Genomic DNA, 16427 nt, shown 5'->3' with positions numbered 1-16427 from the left:
CCAACGAGATCCGATCGAAAATTGGGACGTTTCCAATGCTCGTACACAAATTTACAACTTCTGGTGAACATTTTTTCAGGTTTCATTATATCAAAAGAAAGCACGCATAATGAGCTCTCTAACTATGCAACTCAATAGGAAAAAATATAACTGTAGGCAGAGTTATAAACGATCGAGCCGTTGGTACCAAACGTCCAAAAAAAGGACCATGATGACCCAAAATGTCCAAATGTCCCATACAAGTTCATCAACGATTATAATTATAAAATCCAAATTTTGCTAGGAACATCACTAGGATACACTGAGTCTACCCAGCTGCCCAAACAACGGTAAAAGTAACATCTACGGTGGTCAGTAACAGGTTGGAGATGTCAATTCTCCTGTTTCAGATGGTCAAACTGGGGGTATCTTTAATGGTCAATATTTCAAAACTGATCGAACAAAAAAGAACCAAACTTACAGCAAAATGAGTACTGCTTGCGGCACGCTTTGTGTCAAAATATCATCCAAATCGGTCCATCTTGCGACGAGATATTGCAAAGTTAAGGTACCGTACCAATCTCGACAGAAACGAGGAGAGGTGACTTGCAGACCCAAAATTGACCATCTAAACTACGGAAAACGCCCTATAAAACATATACGGGGAGAATCCTCATTATCGGGGCAGTCTAAAGAACCAATTCGCGGGGCTAAATTCGTCTTTTTTGTTGGTCTCACATGTACATACCCGAAAAGTACCGGACACGAATTGGTGAAAATGGGGGTATGTGTCCTGGCCAATTTCTCGAAAACGGCTGGAAGAAACAAAACGCTATTTACAGGGATTCAAGTACGGCTCAAGCTGAGTTCAAATCAACAAACAGATCAAAAATCGGTTCACTCTACGAGGAGAAATTCCAACATAAAGGTACCGTACCAAATGGCCAATTAGGACAAGTACGGGTCACGGATCGCTAAAATTGACCATCTGGACTACGTATAACTACATACAAAATATATATGGGGAGACTCCCCACTAACTGAGGAATTCAAAACACTCAACTTTCATAATATAGTTCAAAGCTTCAAGGTGTCACTGGTGTCACCCGCTGGTGTCAACCGCTTCTGGGGCTAAAATCGAGGGCAAGTTTACTGGCCAATTTCTCTAAAACGGCTGAACCAAAATGAACGCCCTTAGTACTGTTTGTAGCACTGCTTGATATACGCATCATATTAAAAAATGAGCACAATCGGTACATTCTTCAAGGAGTTATAGCAATTATAAGGTACCGTACCAAATGCCCAAAAAAGCGAGGTGACCGCTCTGCAGAGTCAAAATTGACCATCTCAACTACATAAAATACTATATAAACTATATATGGGGATACTCCTCACTAACTGAGGATTCTAAAACACCAACACTTGTTGGGTAAATCGCGTGTTTTGTTGTACCGAAATTTGGGTCACCCAGAATAGCCCGAAAATTCGAACATTTTCAACTTTGAACATTAATAACTTTTTGATTAGGCCGATTTGGGAAACCAACCAAACACTGCAAGCAAGAAGGGTTCAGTGCCAACAAAATGCGACCATTCCCGTTTAATTTGGTTCAGTACTTTAGAAGATATTAACAAAATACTGTTCTGTACCCCACTTTTTGGGCTAAAATCGAAGCCCAAGATCTCCTGAACCGACGTAAAACAACGTGAAACAGCGTTCCCGGCGTATTTGTGGGTGTAATTCTGGTCCACTTCCACGTTCTAGTTCACTGCAAACCTTCATCGTGAGGTGGGAAAAAATTTCCCACCTCACCATGAAGGTTATGATGTTTTGTGTGTTTTGACATAAAACAACATCCACAGAAATTTGATGAAATCGTGAAAACAGAAAAATTGTTGAATTGCTAAAAACTATTGACTCAAATACCTTCTTGGACCCGACACTAGCGTAAATAACACAAATTGCAAGTAACAACAACCCTCATTACAATAAAAAACCGAAATTTGGGTCACCCAGAACAGCCCAAAAATTCGACTTTTTTCAACTTTGAACATTAATAACTTCTTGATACGAAAACCAACTCTTTGAGAAACCAGCTTAGAACTGCAATCAAGGGGGGCTTAGGGCCAACACAACGAGACAATAACCATCCAATTTGGTCCAGTAGTTTTGGAGAAATCCTCAAAGACATGGAGCGTACCCCGATTTTTGGGCTGTTGGGAGACCCCAATTTCTGGCAAAATCACGCAAAACGACTAAAAACGGTACGAAGTTGGCACATGAAGTCAGTCCAAGTCCACTCAGTATTACTGAACACCCAAGACCTCGACCGCGAAGTGGGAACAAATTTCCCACCTCGCCATAAAGGCCAGGGTGTTTTGTGTGTTTTGACAAAAAACAACATCAACAAGAATTTCATGAATTCACGAAAAATGAAAAATTATTAAGTTACTAAGAAATATTGGCTCGGACAGCTTCATGGACCCGAGGCAAGCGTAAATAACACAACTTGCAGGTAAAAACAACGCTCATTACAATAAAAACTAAATCAATTCAGAATAAAGCATAAAAAGAATTATTTTTTAAAAATTACACCATAATAAATGTTTGTTCAGGCCAATTTAAGATCCAAACTAAAAAGGAAAACATGCACAGTTCAATAGGAAGGGATTGCTTACTCGCACATTCAATTTGATACGGTATTTTGGCAGATATCAAAAAAACAATAAGCTGTAACCTCAATTTCGATCACTGAGAATATAGAAATTTCTAGCAAATTCTTACAAAACAAATGAAATAAGCACCTCGGCCGTGATTGCAGACGCAATCTAAGTCCATTGAGTACTGAGTGGACATCAAAGCCCTGTACCGCGAAGTGAGAAAAAATTTCCTACCTCGCCATAAAATTCAGGGTGTTTTGTGTGTTTTGACAAAAAACAACACAAACAAGAATTTCATGATTTCACGAAAAATGAAAAATTGATAAAAAACTAAGAAATATTGGCTCGAACAGCTTTATGGACGCAAAACAAGTGTGAAAAACACAGTTTGCAGATAAAAACAAAGCTCAGTGCAATAAACACTGCATCAATTCAGAATAACGAACAAAAAAAATATTTGCAACATAATAAATGTTTGCTCAGGCCGATTTAAAAACCAAACTAAAAAAGAAAGCATACATAGTTCAGTAGGAAGGGAATGCTTACAAACGCATTGAATTTGATACATTATTTTGACAGATATCAACAAAACAATTAGCTGAAACCTCAATTTCGATCTCTGAGCGTATAGAAATTACTAGCAAATTCTTACAAAACAAATCAAATATGCGCCTCGGACGTGATTCCGGATGCAATCCAAGTCTATTGCGTACTGAGAACACAACAAAGACCTCTACTGCGAAGTGGGAAAAAAATTCCCACCTCGCCGTAAAGGCTAGGGTGTTTTGTGTGTTTTGACAAAAACAACATCAACGAGAATTTCATGATTTCACGAAAAATGAAAAATTGTTAAATTATTAAGATATATTGGCTCGAACAGTTTTATGGACTCGAAGCAAGCGTGAATAACACAGTTTGCAGGTAAAAACAACGCTCATTACATTAAACACTGCATCAATTGAGAAAAACGAATAAAATCAATTGTTTTTTAAAATTACACCATATTAAATGTTTTCTCAGGCCGATTCAAAGACCAAACTAAAAAAGGAAAGCATAGAAAGTTCAGTAGGAACCGAATACTTATCGCGCATTCAATTTGATACAATACTTTGTCAGATATCAACAAAACAATTGGCTGTAATCTCAATTTTGATCTCTGAGCGTATAGAAACTTCTAGCAAATTATTACAAAACAAATCAAATCTGCGCCTCGGACATGATTCCGGATGCAATCAAAGTCTCTTGCGTACTGAGAGGACACCAAAGAACTCTACTGCGAAAGGGAAAAAATTTCCCACGTCGCCGTAAAAGCTAGGGTGTTTTGTGTTTTTGACAAAAAAACAACATCAACAAGAATTTCATGATTTCACGAAAAATGAAAAATTGTTAAATTACTAAGATATATTGGCTCGAACAGTTTCATGGACGCGAAGCAAGCGTAAATAACACAGTGTGCAGGTAAAAACAACGCTCATTACATTAAACACTGCATCAATTGAGAATAACGAATAAAATCAGTTGTTTTTTAAAATTACACCATATTAAATGTTTGCTCAGGCCGATTCAAAGACCAAACTAAAAAAGGAAAGCATAAATAGTTCAGTAGGAACAGAATGCTTACTCGCGCATTCAAATTGATACAGTATTTTGTCAGATATCAGCAAAACAATTAGCTGTAACCTCGATTTTGACCTCTGAGCGTATAGAAACTTCTAGCAAATTCTTACAAAACAAATCAAATCTGCGCCTCGAACATGATTCCGGATGCAATCCAAGTCTATTGCGTACTGAGAGGACAACGAAGACCTCTACCGCGAAGTGAGAAAAAATTTCCCACCCCGCCGTAAAGGCCAGGATGTTTTGTGTGTTTTGACAAAAAACAACATCAACAAGAATTTCATGATTTCACAAAAAATGAAAAAAAATTGTTAAATTACTAAGAACTATTGGCTCGGACAACTTCATGAACCCAAAGCAAGCGTAGATAACAAAATTTCCAGCTAAAAACAGCGCTTATTACTATAAAAACTGCATCAGTTAAGCATAACGCATAAAAAGAATTATTTTTTTAAAGTTACACCTTAATAAATGTTTGCTCAGGCCGATTTAAAATCAAAACGCAAAATTCCGGACGCAATATAATAGCATTGCTTACTGAAAGGACACCGAAGACCTCTGCTGCGAAGGCGGAAAAATTTAGGACTATTTTTTTCAGTAAAAATTTTAAACATCGAAAAGTGTTAAACGCCACTGTTCCTCTTTTTTAAAATTATTTTGATCTATCTATAAATCCAATGATTTGCGACTCTGAGCCCTATGAATATTTATTTAAAAAGTCAAGATTTAAAAAATTTCTTGGCAACCATATCCAAGACCATAAAGTTTCATGGTACCTGTAAGAACCATGAAGGTGCATGGTCTTGCATATGGTTGCCAAGAAACCATAAACAACAAGTTTTCTACAATACGTCTCCAAACAGATTTTTGGAGAACAGATATTAGGAGATTCTGTTCCTACGTTTCAGTAGGAACAGAATGCTTACTCGCGCATTCAATTTGATACAATATTTTGTCAGATATCAGCAAAACAATTAGCTGTAACCTCAATTTTGACCTCTGAGCGTATAGAAACTTCTAGCAAATTCTTACAAAACAAATCAAATCTGCGCCTCGAACGTGATTCCGGATGCAATCCAAGTCTATTGCGTACTGAGAGGACAACGAAGACCTCTACCGCGAAGTGAGAAAAAATTTCCCATCCCGCCGTAAAGGCCAGGATGTTTTGTGTGTTTTGACAAAAAACAACATCAACAAGAATTTCATGATTTCACAAAAATTGAAAAAAAATTGTTAAATTACTAAAAACTATTGGCTCGGACAACTCCATGAACCCAAAACAAGCGTAGATAACAAAATTTCCAGCTAAAAACAGCGCTTATTACTATAAAAACTGCATCAGTTAAGCATAACGCATAAAAAGAATTATTTTTTTAAAGTTACACCTTAATAAATGTTTGCTCAGGCCGATTTAAAATCCAAACGCAAAATTCGGGACGCAATAAAATAGCATTGCTTACTGAAAGGACACCGAAGACCTCTGCCGCGAAGGCGGAAAAATTTAGGACTATTTTTTTCAGTAAAAATTTTAAACATCGAAAAGTGTTAAACGCCACTGTTCCTCTTTTTTAAAATTATTTTGATCTATCTATAAATCCAATGATTTGCGACTCTGAGCCCTATAAATATTTATTTAAAAAGTCAAGATTTAAAAAAATTCTTGGCAACCATATCCAAGACCATAAAGTTTCATGGTACCTGTAAGAACCATGAAGGTGCATGGTCTTGCATATGGTTGCCAAGAAACCATAAACAACAAGTTTTCTGCAATACGTCTCCAAACACTTTTTTGGAGAACAGATCTTTTCCGATATCTGCTAAAAATTCGCATTTGAACGATTTGAGTTTGACCATATATGGTCATCCATGGCACCATGGACGTTTATGGTCATATATATGGTTGCCAAGAAACCATGAACTTGAACTTTTTTCAAAGTTTCAACAGAGACTTTTCACCACTAAAATATGTCACAGGCACTTATTTCACGCTTCTTCAGCCTACGTTTGAAATTTCGTATGGGCAGGTATATGGTTGCCAAGTTTTCTTGGTCACCATATATGGCTTGGATATGGTTGCCAAGATTTATCTATGGTGGTCAACCCGGGAGAATTGAGAAAACATACTAAGAATGAAACCTCAAAATATTAACCTCGTCGTTTCTCTCCGCAGTTATAAGATTTAACCGACTCATATTCGAAATTCTCTCTATACCTCGATTTTTGTGCTTCTTCGGCATTTTCGCGAACTGTACAATAAGACAAGACTAACACTCTAAGATCAATAAACACCTATTACAATTTCAAATAAAAATGAGTCTAATTTTGATTTGACTTTTACTATCCAACTGCCCAACTGAGTTCCACTGCTTGAAACAGGGAACAGGAAAGCAAATTATACTCAAATCAAGCAACACTCAGAAGCAAACTGGAAGTTCCTACTAACTTACTAACCATTGATTTACTTCATCACAATAAATATTTGACAAAAACAAACATAACCGAATAAACGTCGGAAAAATTGCTCTCGAACAACTAGTGGGAGCTTTAATCAATTGCAGCCTGCTTCAGTCGGGGGGGGGATGAACCTTAAATGGGACTAATAAGTTCAATAGTGGGTTTCAAATAACCACGTTAGAGGTTAACATATACCACTATTAAGATTTAAAGTGAAAGATGGCACCAGTTTCGGCGCAGTTTTCATTGACTTTTAGTATTAAATCGCCGCCAATTGAGTTCAGCTGCTTGAAATTGTGATTGACTGAGAATTTTAGATCACGCAAAACCAAAAAAGTCAAGGGCGTAAAATTCACTCGAAAATTGTCACGTTTACAATAATTGCTATGAACTCCGTCCAAGAGCGATTAAAAACAAACTCACAAACCCTGAATATGAAAGTCCAAAAAAACGCATCATAGGACTGCTCCACAGATCTTCAAAATTAGATCTCATGTTCTCAATAAAGCTATATCTAGTCGCAGCTACTGAGCATGTAGGAGCGGGTATGTGCTCGCGAGCTAGGTTGAGTGATAGGTAGTGAGAATCGGGCAAGAAAAATTGGAAAAACTTTCTCCACCTGACATTACCTCCTTCAGTAAAAAGTAAATTGTGTCCTCAAAAAGCTTCAGTGAGTGCAAAGGGGTAAAAGTCATTTTTCTCAGTGATGGAAGTCGAGTTGACTTCCTCTTTTAGGTCAAACGCCTGAACAAACTCAAACTGGTTATAAAACGAAAATTATAAAGGTAGTAAAACCCAAAAATTAATGGCCTAGAAAACCACAAAACAATCTTAAAATAGAAAATTCCGGGTGGTTTAGAGGGAAATAGTGTGGTGAGAGGGTCGATGGAGGACAGTGCGGAGAGTAGGCGAGGGGGTAATGTATTTGGGGAGCTGGATTAAGGAGGGAGAGGGTAGTAGTTTGGGTAGGAAATGTTATCAGATTAATAATTAAATTGACCTTTTTGACTTAAATATTGCGAGAGGTTACTCACTACTGAATGTTAAAAACAACCTTAGAATTAGAAACATATTCTTAAATTTAAATGCCTATCGTTTGAAAACAAGCCAATGTTTGAAAGGTAAAAGTGAGAATTCAAGTAATCAAAAGATATCCTTCAGTTGAAAAAACTGTATGAAACCTAAAACCAATACTTCCCTCGGGTCAAAAAAGTCAAATAGAACACCTATGTTCAACTTCGGTCCGTTAAACCACACACAACTACAAAAATTTCCTACAATTTCACTCGAGAGCAGCTAACTATAGAGCGCCAGAAAATCAAATGAATGATATATTCATAAGATATACTCGTTCTCTTATTTTTAAAATGTTTCACATATCTATCTGGCGTTTTCAAGTCATAAATCTCAAGCAAGGATCAGAACTCTACGGTAGCTCTAAAATCTTGAAATTGTTTAAGCGCAGCAGATCTATTCCTTCAAACTAACTGGGGTTATGAGTATTATAACAGTCGTCAACCTTTTGTTTCAATTTCTACCGTTCAATTTATTTTGAAGAGATAAACAGAAAATAAAAGTCTCTTTTAAAAAAAGTAAGCCAATCACCGAAGAGTTTCTGAAATTCAGTATCCCAAAAAAAGTTTGGGATTCAATTTTTTCTTCAATTGTAACATTCAAGGCATTTTAAGCTTCACATATTCAAATAGTTAAATAATTAAAACATGCAAAAGATAATACACCTCTTAGAACAATTCCGACCGTTTGACGAACTATCTTTTAAATCATACAAATTTCCTATTCCTTCACAAAAAATGGCCGAAATAGTAAAATAAAATTTATAATAACTTTAAGTTAATTAGCAGAAACCCATTTTTCAAGCAATCTGCCAATAAGGAAAATCAGGGTTCACAAAACTATTTCGCTTAAACCCAGAATCAAACTAAACTATTACATAAATTTTTCCTCGTTGATTGCGCTAGAAGCATTTGTTTGAATCTTCTATATATCTTTATTACTTCTTAATCTATTATCTTTAATATTTCATCAGTGAAGAGAGCCATAAAAAATTGCGAGGAAATCACTTCTTGGCAAAGTTCAGAAAGTTTTAATTACGTCTGGTTTTTTCAGATCGCGATTTCCACGCGCATCTCAATTTTCATCGCGCATCTTAAAACTTTTAATAGAAGTCAAAACACTTGCGTCAACGGCGAAACAAGTAGCTTAAACGGCATTGCGTTGAAAAAAAATTTCAATCGGAAATCGCCTGTCTGGGAGCTTTTTCAGCTGTTAATGCTTACTAATAACTATTTTTTCACAAGAACTTGAGTTTTTTTGTTTATAAGTCATTTTCGAATTTATTATTAGCCAAATGGAGGTTTTCTTCAGTTCTTTTAATTTAAAAAAACTTTTTGGTATTATAGTCAAAACAAGCAAAGCATATTTATTTGCCAAAACCTCCTGTCAATTACAAAAATGTGAATCAGAAAATTTATTTGAATAATGAACTAAACGAAAGATAATTTTTTATGGGTACTAAAGCATCAGTCGACGGTAGGGTTCGAACCCCGACGCCATGAGTCCGATTCCCTCACTTCGACGTATTTATTAACCACTCGGTTTTCAGGGACTTGTCATGGAGTCTCTAAAAATCGGTCTTGTTTGAAAAACAAATTTAATTAAGGAATGAGAGCAATTGAAAACATAGCCGGCAGATTGCCGTAAAATAGCCGCGATAGACGCTTGTGGCCTACCATGAATTGAAACAACTAAAGAAAAAAGATTGACAGATCGACCACCAGCTTTTTAATAGACCACTAGACTTTTTGGGTTAAATTCGGACTGTCATTTTTATTAGACACATTTGCTCAACAAGGAAAAAGGAAATGGAGCTTTTCAAAATTAATATTAGATATTAAAACTCAAGACTCTATTACTCAGGAATTAGGGCATACCAGTTTGACACTACTTAAATGCACACAATTGACCTTTAATTAGTAAAAGTTTGGGATTCAATTTTTTCTTCAATTGTAACATTCAAGGCATTTTAAGCTTCACATATTCAAATAGTTAAATAATTAAAACATGCAAAAGATAATACACCTCTTAGAACAATTCCGACCGTTTGACGAACTATCTTTTAAATCATACAAATTTCCTATTCCTTCACAAAAAATGGCCGAAATAGTAAAATAAAATTTATAATAACTTTAAGTTAATTAGCAGAAACCCATTTTTCAAGCAATCTGCCAATAAGGAAAATCAGGGTTCACAAAACTATTTCGCTTAAACCCAGAATCAAATTAAATTATTACAAAAATTTTTCCTCGTTGATTGCGCTAGAAGCATTTGTTTGAATCTTCTATATATCTTTATTACTTCTTAATCTATTATCTTTAATATTTCATCAGTGAAAAGAGCCATAAAAAATTGCGAGGAAATCACTTTTTGGCAAAGTTCAGAAAGTTTTAATTACGTCTGGTTTTTTCAGATCGCGATTTTCACGCGCATCTTAATTTTCATCGCGCATCTTAAAACTTTTAATAGAAGTCAAAACACTTGCTTCAACGGCGAAACAAGTAGCTTAAACGGCATTGCGTTGAAAAAAAATTTCAATCGGAAATCGCCTGTTTGGGAGCTTTTTCAGCTGTTAATGCTTACTAATAACTATTTTTTCACAAGAACTTGAGTTTTTTTGTTTATAAGTCATTTTCGAATTTATTATTAGCCAAATGGAGGTTTTCTTCAGTTCTTTTAATTAAAAAAAACTTTTTGGTATTATAGTCAAAACAAGCAAAGCATATTTATTTGCCAAAACCTCCTGTCAATTACAAAAATGTAAATCAGAAAATTTATTTGAATAATGAACTAAACGAAAGATGATTTTTTATGGGTACTAAAGCATCAGTCGACGGTAGGGTTCGAACCCCGACGCCATGAGTCCGATTCCCTCACTTCGACGTATTTATTAACCACTCGGTTTTCAGGGACTTGTCATGGAGTCTCTAAAAATCGGTCTTGTTTGAAAAACAAATTTAATTAAGGAATGAGAGCAATTGAAAACATAGCCGGCAGATTGCCGTAAAATAGCCGCGATAGACGCTTGTGGCCTACCATGAATTGAAACAACTAAAGAAAAAAGATTGACAGATCGACCACCAGCTTTTTAATAGACCACTAGACTTTTTGGGTTAAATTCGGACTGTCATTTTTATTAGACACATTTGCTCAACAAGGAAAAAGGAAATGGAGCTTTTCAAAATTAATATTAGATATTAAAACTCAAGACTCTATTACTCAGGAATTAGGGCATACCAGTTTGACACTAATTAAATGCACACAATTGACCTTTAATTAGTAAAAGTTTGGGATTCAATTTTTTCTTCAATTGTAACATTCAAGGCATTTTAAGCTTCACATATTCAAATAGTTAAATAATTAAAACATGCAAAAGATAATACACCTCTTAGAACAATTCCGACCGTTTGACGAACTATCTTTTAAATCATACAAATTTCCTATTCCTTCACAAAAAATGGCCGAAATAGTAAAATAAAATTTATAATAACTTTAAGTTAAATGGTCATAAAATATAAAGTTCCATAAGTGAGTTCAGAAGTCATTTTTTTGAAAAAGTCAATTACAAGAAGTCGGGGGTAAGATGGAACAAAAATCTGTTAGACGAAGTAAAAAAAAGCATCACAGGACAAGTCCTGACAAACAATTCAAAGAATTTTCATTGAATAAACAAAAAACTAGACATGAAACGGACTATGAGTGAATTGGGAAAACCATTTCTAAAGAAATCACATAAAAAAACAGAAAATCAATGCAAAAATGCCACATGTTAACAAAAAAACCGTTAGCGAGAAATGGAATTTTGGTTCAAACAAAAAACCAGTTCTACAATGAACTATGAATGGATTCGGAAAACCATTTAAAAAAAATCCGATCCAAAAAATCAAAAAAACAGTAGAAAGTTATAAATTGCTGCATGTGAACGAAAAAACATTACCGAGAAACCGAATTTTTGTTCAAACACCGTATTCTCACTCTACCAAAATCACTACTCCAATTTGACTTCAAAAATCATGAAAATGTGTAAACAGATCTTTAAAAAAACATAGCAGGACAAGAACTGACGTACAATTCAAAGAATTTTCATTGACTAAACAAAAAACTAGACATAGAACGGACTATGAGTGAATTGGGAGAACCATTTAGAAAAAAAATCCGATCCAAAAAATTGAAAAAAACAGTAAAAACCAAAGTGAAATTGCCGCATGTGAACAAAAAAAACACTAGCGAGAAAGCGAATTTTTGTTCAAAAACCGTCTTTAAAATTAGAGCGAAAAAAATTCACGCCGCAAAACCACTGGCCTTTTCGCTCCCTTTCCTGTTTCTGCGTGACCAAAATCACTACTCCAATTTGACTTCAAATATTATGAAAATGTGTGAACAGATCTTAAAAAAAGACAGCGCCCCAATACAATTCAAATTATTTGAATTGTAAAAAAATTAGGAGCGCTATAATAGCCGCCTGGAATTGCTGACGCGGCTATTAATCAAAATCACTCAAATATCAAGATGGAGTGCGTGAAAAAGTCACTTGAGTCTTCTTGAAGAAAAGCGCAAAACGGTCAAGCAAAAAAATTGCATGAAAAAAGACACACGTTTACTAATATTGCTTCTCATTCGAGGGCAATTAATAACTCTAAATGAGATGAAAATGAATCCATAGCCTCGAAATTTGCACTTGCATCATAACTTGTGCCTTTCCAGCTATTTCAGTCCACTGTGCCTTTTGAGACTTGCCTATCGTGATTTATCGTTTTGTGGTTCAAATCAGTCAGACGATAAACTGTCCGAAAGAAATCAGTCAGAAAGCTGCCAGAAAGAAATCAGTCAATAAACTTTGCTTGAGCAATTAAAAAAGAGAAGATATACAATATCCATATCCCTTCTTGAAACTTACAGGCTGCTTAAACACTTGCAGCCATAGGATGAAAAGATTTCATACTAGCCTGAGGTACATGTGGTATCACACTAGTGCTGTATTCTGTAATGATTTTGTCAAGAACATATCCCAACCAATCAGGATTCTCCTCGTCACTGATTGGCTCACTCCATTCAGGCTCAACCAACCAACTTCTCCAGATGGGATATTTGGGACCCAATGCGGCACGGAGAAGATTCTGACCTGCAAATTATGAAAAGTTTGAAGCAGTATTTTGAAGCTCTCAACAATTCCGTGAGATCAAAATGACGCAGAACGGAAATAGGATATGAACAAAAGTGATGTGAAATCTTCATATTTTCTTTCTAGGCTAGAGCGAATTTGTTTAAAACTTGAATACTGCTTTTTGAATGTTTCCGCAATTGGTAGCTTGTTAATGAGGCAATGTATAATCTAAAACCGTTTTTGAAGATTAACGTTCAACTTCAACCATAAAATATCAAATATGAAAAAGGATTTCGACGAAAGCAGCTAATAGGCAGATAGGAGCCGGTCAAAATCTCAAATATGAAAACAACTTAAAATTCTTGCAGATTGTAAACTCAAATATATACTCACCGATAAGTGGTTGGATATCATGTTGTTTAGTTTTGCTGGAATTAAGCAGAATGTCTATGCACTTTTTGGAATACTCGGTCGCAGATGTTTTCAAACCCAGACAGGAAAGACCCAGGAAATTCACAACAGTCTCTTTTCTCTGAAATAGAAATCAAAATGGCTTAGATTTGACAATTTCCTTTTATTTTTTTTATTGTGTTCTGAAATTGAGAATTGAGCAACTGAATTGAAATTAGAAGTTTCTTAATTCAATTTTCTTAACTTTTTTCTCCCCTTAGGCACTAGGACTAATTGTATATTTATAATTCAGTAAGATTGCAGTGCTGCTCAATTCCTAAAATCCAGTCAAAACAGCGCTCAAGTATTGGGGAACGCGGCTAATAAAAAATTGAAACTTTCAGGTTTTTCGAAACGTCCAATTGTTTCCAAAAGGCAAGCTCTCTCTAGATAAATCTTTTCTCTAAATATGCATATTATCGATTTAACCTAAACACCGCAACGTAGTCACAGCCTGCTTCATTAACCACGAGCATTATATAAATTTCACATGACTGAAAGCAAGTTTTACTTTTAAAAAATTATCGCATAAAATTATTGTCGCTCGAAACTACGTTTTAACAATTTTTTAAAAATAGCAACAAAACGCAAAAACAGATAAAAAACATTGAATATCATTTTTAGTTGCTTTCTAATTTAAACTCCATAATTTCTTAGCTAAGTAAACACTGCCGACCAACATCAGGCGCACTGCTCTCAAATGACTGGCGAGCGATTGACGTCGTCATTTGCAGACTGCGGCTGAGGTATGCTAGGGCTAGCTTTGTTGAGGGGGAGAGCGGGCGGGGGGGGGGGGAGGTCGAGCGTGCGGGGAAACGGATAGAATGAGGTGGAGTGGGATGAAGTGGGGTGGGTTAAGTGGGGGGGGGGGGGGGGGGAGAGAAGGGGTTAAGAAGGGGATATGTCTCCTAAACAGTTTCAATGAATCGCATTTTTCGAGACTAGTAAACGATAATGATCCAAAAGACTCTGGATCGAAAAGACCAAGAGCACTAATATAATTTAAAAGCTATTGCTAAAAACTTTGATAGAGAGAAATTAAACTGTTTCTCATGCGTAAACCCAAATTCATGCGTAAACCCAAATCATAATTGGTAGGCAATAATTCGCTCTAAGTGTCGTCCCTCTCAGATTTTAACTGAGAGATTAGCATACATTTTCTCAAATCAAATTCTTTAAGAGGACCTAAACGTTGGACAAAAACGAGTTATTAAATAACGGACGAAACATGGAGCGCTTATTAACTATAAGGAAAAAAATATCCATGAGAAAAAGTTAGAAAAATTGAAGCTTTCTCTCGAACATTTGTTAAATTTGATAAACGTGTTGTGTTCAAGATTCAAATATGGCGATACTTGAATGTTAACTATTCCGCAAATCCGCAAACAAAAGCAATCGTCAAACTGAAAAATAGAACAAAACATCATCTATTTTTTCCGTAAAAAACATCCATATATGGAAATGAACATCCATTATTCCATATAAACAACATCCATATATAGGCACTATTATACATTATTTTTTTTCAAATTTTTTAAAAAAAAATGTACACTCGCACCTTGAGCTGAACAGTATCCGTGTAACCAATCACAGTCTCAGCTTCCTTCATCAAATTCTCTCGCACTTCACATTTGACCTCTACCTCCTCTCCCCCCACCAGCACACTTTCGATATCCACTTCCACTGAGAGGATGGAGAGGGCATTCAAACCCACATCGAATAACCGGTGCTCCTTTCCAAGAAGAGGTACTAAACATTTCAAACTTGTAAGTCAAAATGCAGCAGTTTTTACCCGAATTGGACTACCAGTGAATCCAAACAATGCATCAGCGATAAGTCATTCCCACTTTTGCTCTGATACAAGGATAGGAAACCTCGATGTTTTTTAGATCATAGAAAACTTATAGAATACAAGCAACAATAAGTGCACAAAAGTGACCTTTCAGTTTTGCGATGTCAACAAATGTAAAACATAAGGCTTATTTCAACGTATTATTTCAGAAAGACTACATAAATATTATAAAACATTCTGCTTGCTTTTACTCCGGCTTACTTTGCGTTCACCAAAATTTTCATTCAGTTTGATCCCTCTTTTTCATTTAATTTATGAAATTCTAGGACGGATTAAATCAAAATACTAACCCAACTTTCTGCTCAATTCGAGATCTGCAGCGCCTTTCAGTCTTTTCTTGTGGGCTACGTAGTGTCCAAGAGACAAACATGTTCCACTGAACCTCTCTGCATTCTTGTCGTTCACATCACTCAGAACCTGCAGCTCATTTGGTCCAAAGGTATCCTCGACACACGCCTTCAGAGAGCCGTAAAACTCGGCTGCTGATGATCTGAGAGCATCCGAGTAGCAAACTGTAGCATTTCGGGCCCAGTTCAAACTGTTGATCCATTAGGGATTAAGTTTCAAATTGAAGTTAAAATAACTTTAACGCGGCTTTTTGTTCAGACCCCACTTGGGGGAGGAACTATAAACTCAAATGGGGTTTTTTATTCAGACAATTTTGGCCGATCGATATATTCATCGTAGATAAATGCGATTGGTATCATTAATAAGCTCATCCGGCGTAGAGTTGGGAATTAAAAATATGTTTGGCATGATTTTGTTCATTTTTTTGTTCAAATTAAGATTTTTTTTCTGTAAAATTATCAATTCAAAATTACATTTTATGCTACAAATGAAACAATCTTTTGTTCCTAACAGACGAAATGCCATAAAAAAGATAGTTTTCTACTCATAGGGAAGTTAAAAATAAAAAAAATCGATTTCTATTTGAGAGCTGATATTTTAAAAACCAATGCATATTTTTCCTTTGATTTTAGAGACTAGTCACTTTTCAAATCCATGTTCTGTTCATGAAAAACCTCATTTACAGTCAAATGATGCCCAACGAACAAATAATTTGTTTTTAAGGAGTCGCTCATTTTTTTATCGCTGCGACTCTGAGTTTTCGTAATTTTTATTGCAATTTGGATTTTCTTTTTGAGATTTAAATAAAATTTTGTAGTCCTATGACAAAGACTCGTTCACTGAGAGTGCCTTAAGCTTCCTAAAGAGCCGTAAGCAAACCTGTGTAGTA

General features: G+C 35.5%; 1 protein-coding gene across 1 annotated transcript in view; it reads right to left on the bottom strand.

The window, feature by feature from the left end:
• LOC142338168 (proteasome adapter and scaffold protein ECM29-like) overlaps nucleotides 1-16427 on the bottom strand; it is a 198860-nt gene that overhangs the window by 182292 nt on the left and 141 nt on the right. The window contains exons 2-5 of the mRNA XM_075387804.1: nucleotides 15481-15728; nucleotides 14897-15087; nucleotides 13282-13420; nucleotides 12731-12906 (exon numbers count right to left, since the gene is read on the bottom strand). Of these exons, the coding sequence (XP_075243919.1) occupies nucleotides 12731-12906; nucleotides 13282-13420; nucleotides 14897-15087; nucleotides 15481-15728 (754 nt within the window). The remainder of the gene's footprint in view (nucleotides 1-12730; nucleotides 12907-13281; nucleotides 13421-14896; nucleotides 15088-15480; nucleotides 15729-16427) is intronic.

Source organism: Convolutriloba macropyga, chromosome 4, assembly GCF_964194025.1.
Source record: "Convolutriloba macropyga chromosome 4, txConMacr16.3, whole genome shotgun sequence".
Taxonomy (NCBI): Eukaryota; Metazoa; Xenacoelomorpha; order Acoela; family Convolutidae; genus Convolutriloba; species Convolutriloba macropyga.
This window is presented reverse-complemented; position numbering and strand designations above follow the sequence as displayed.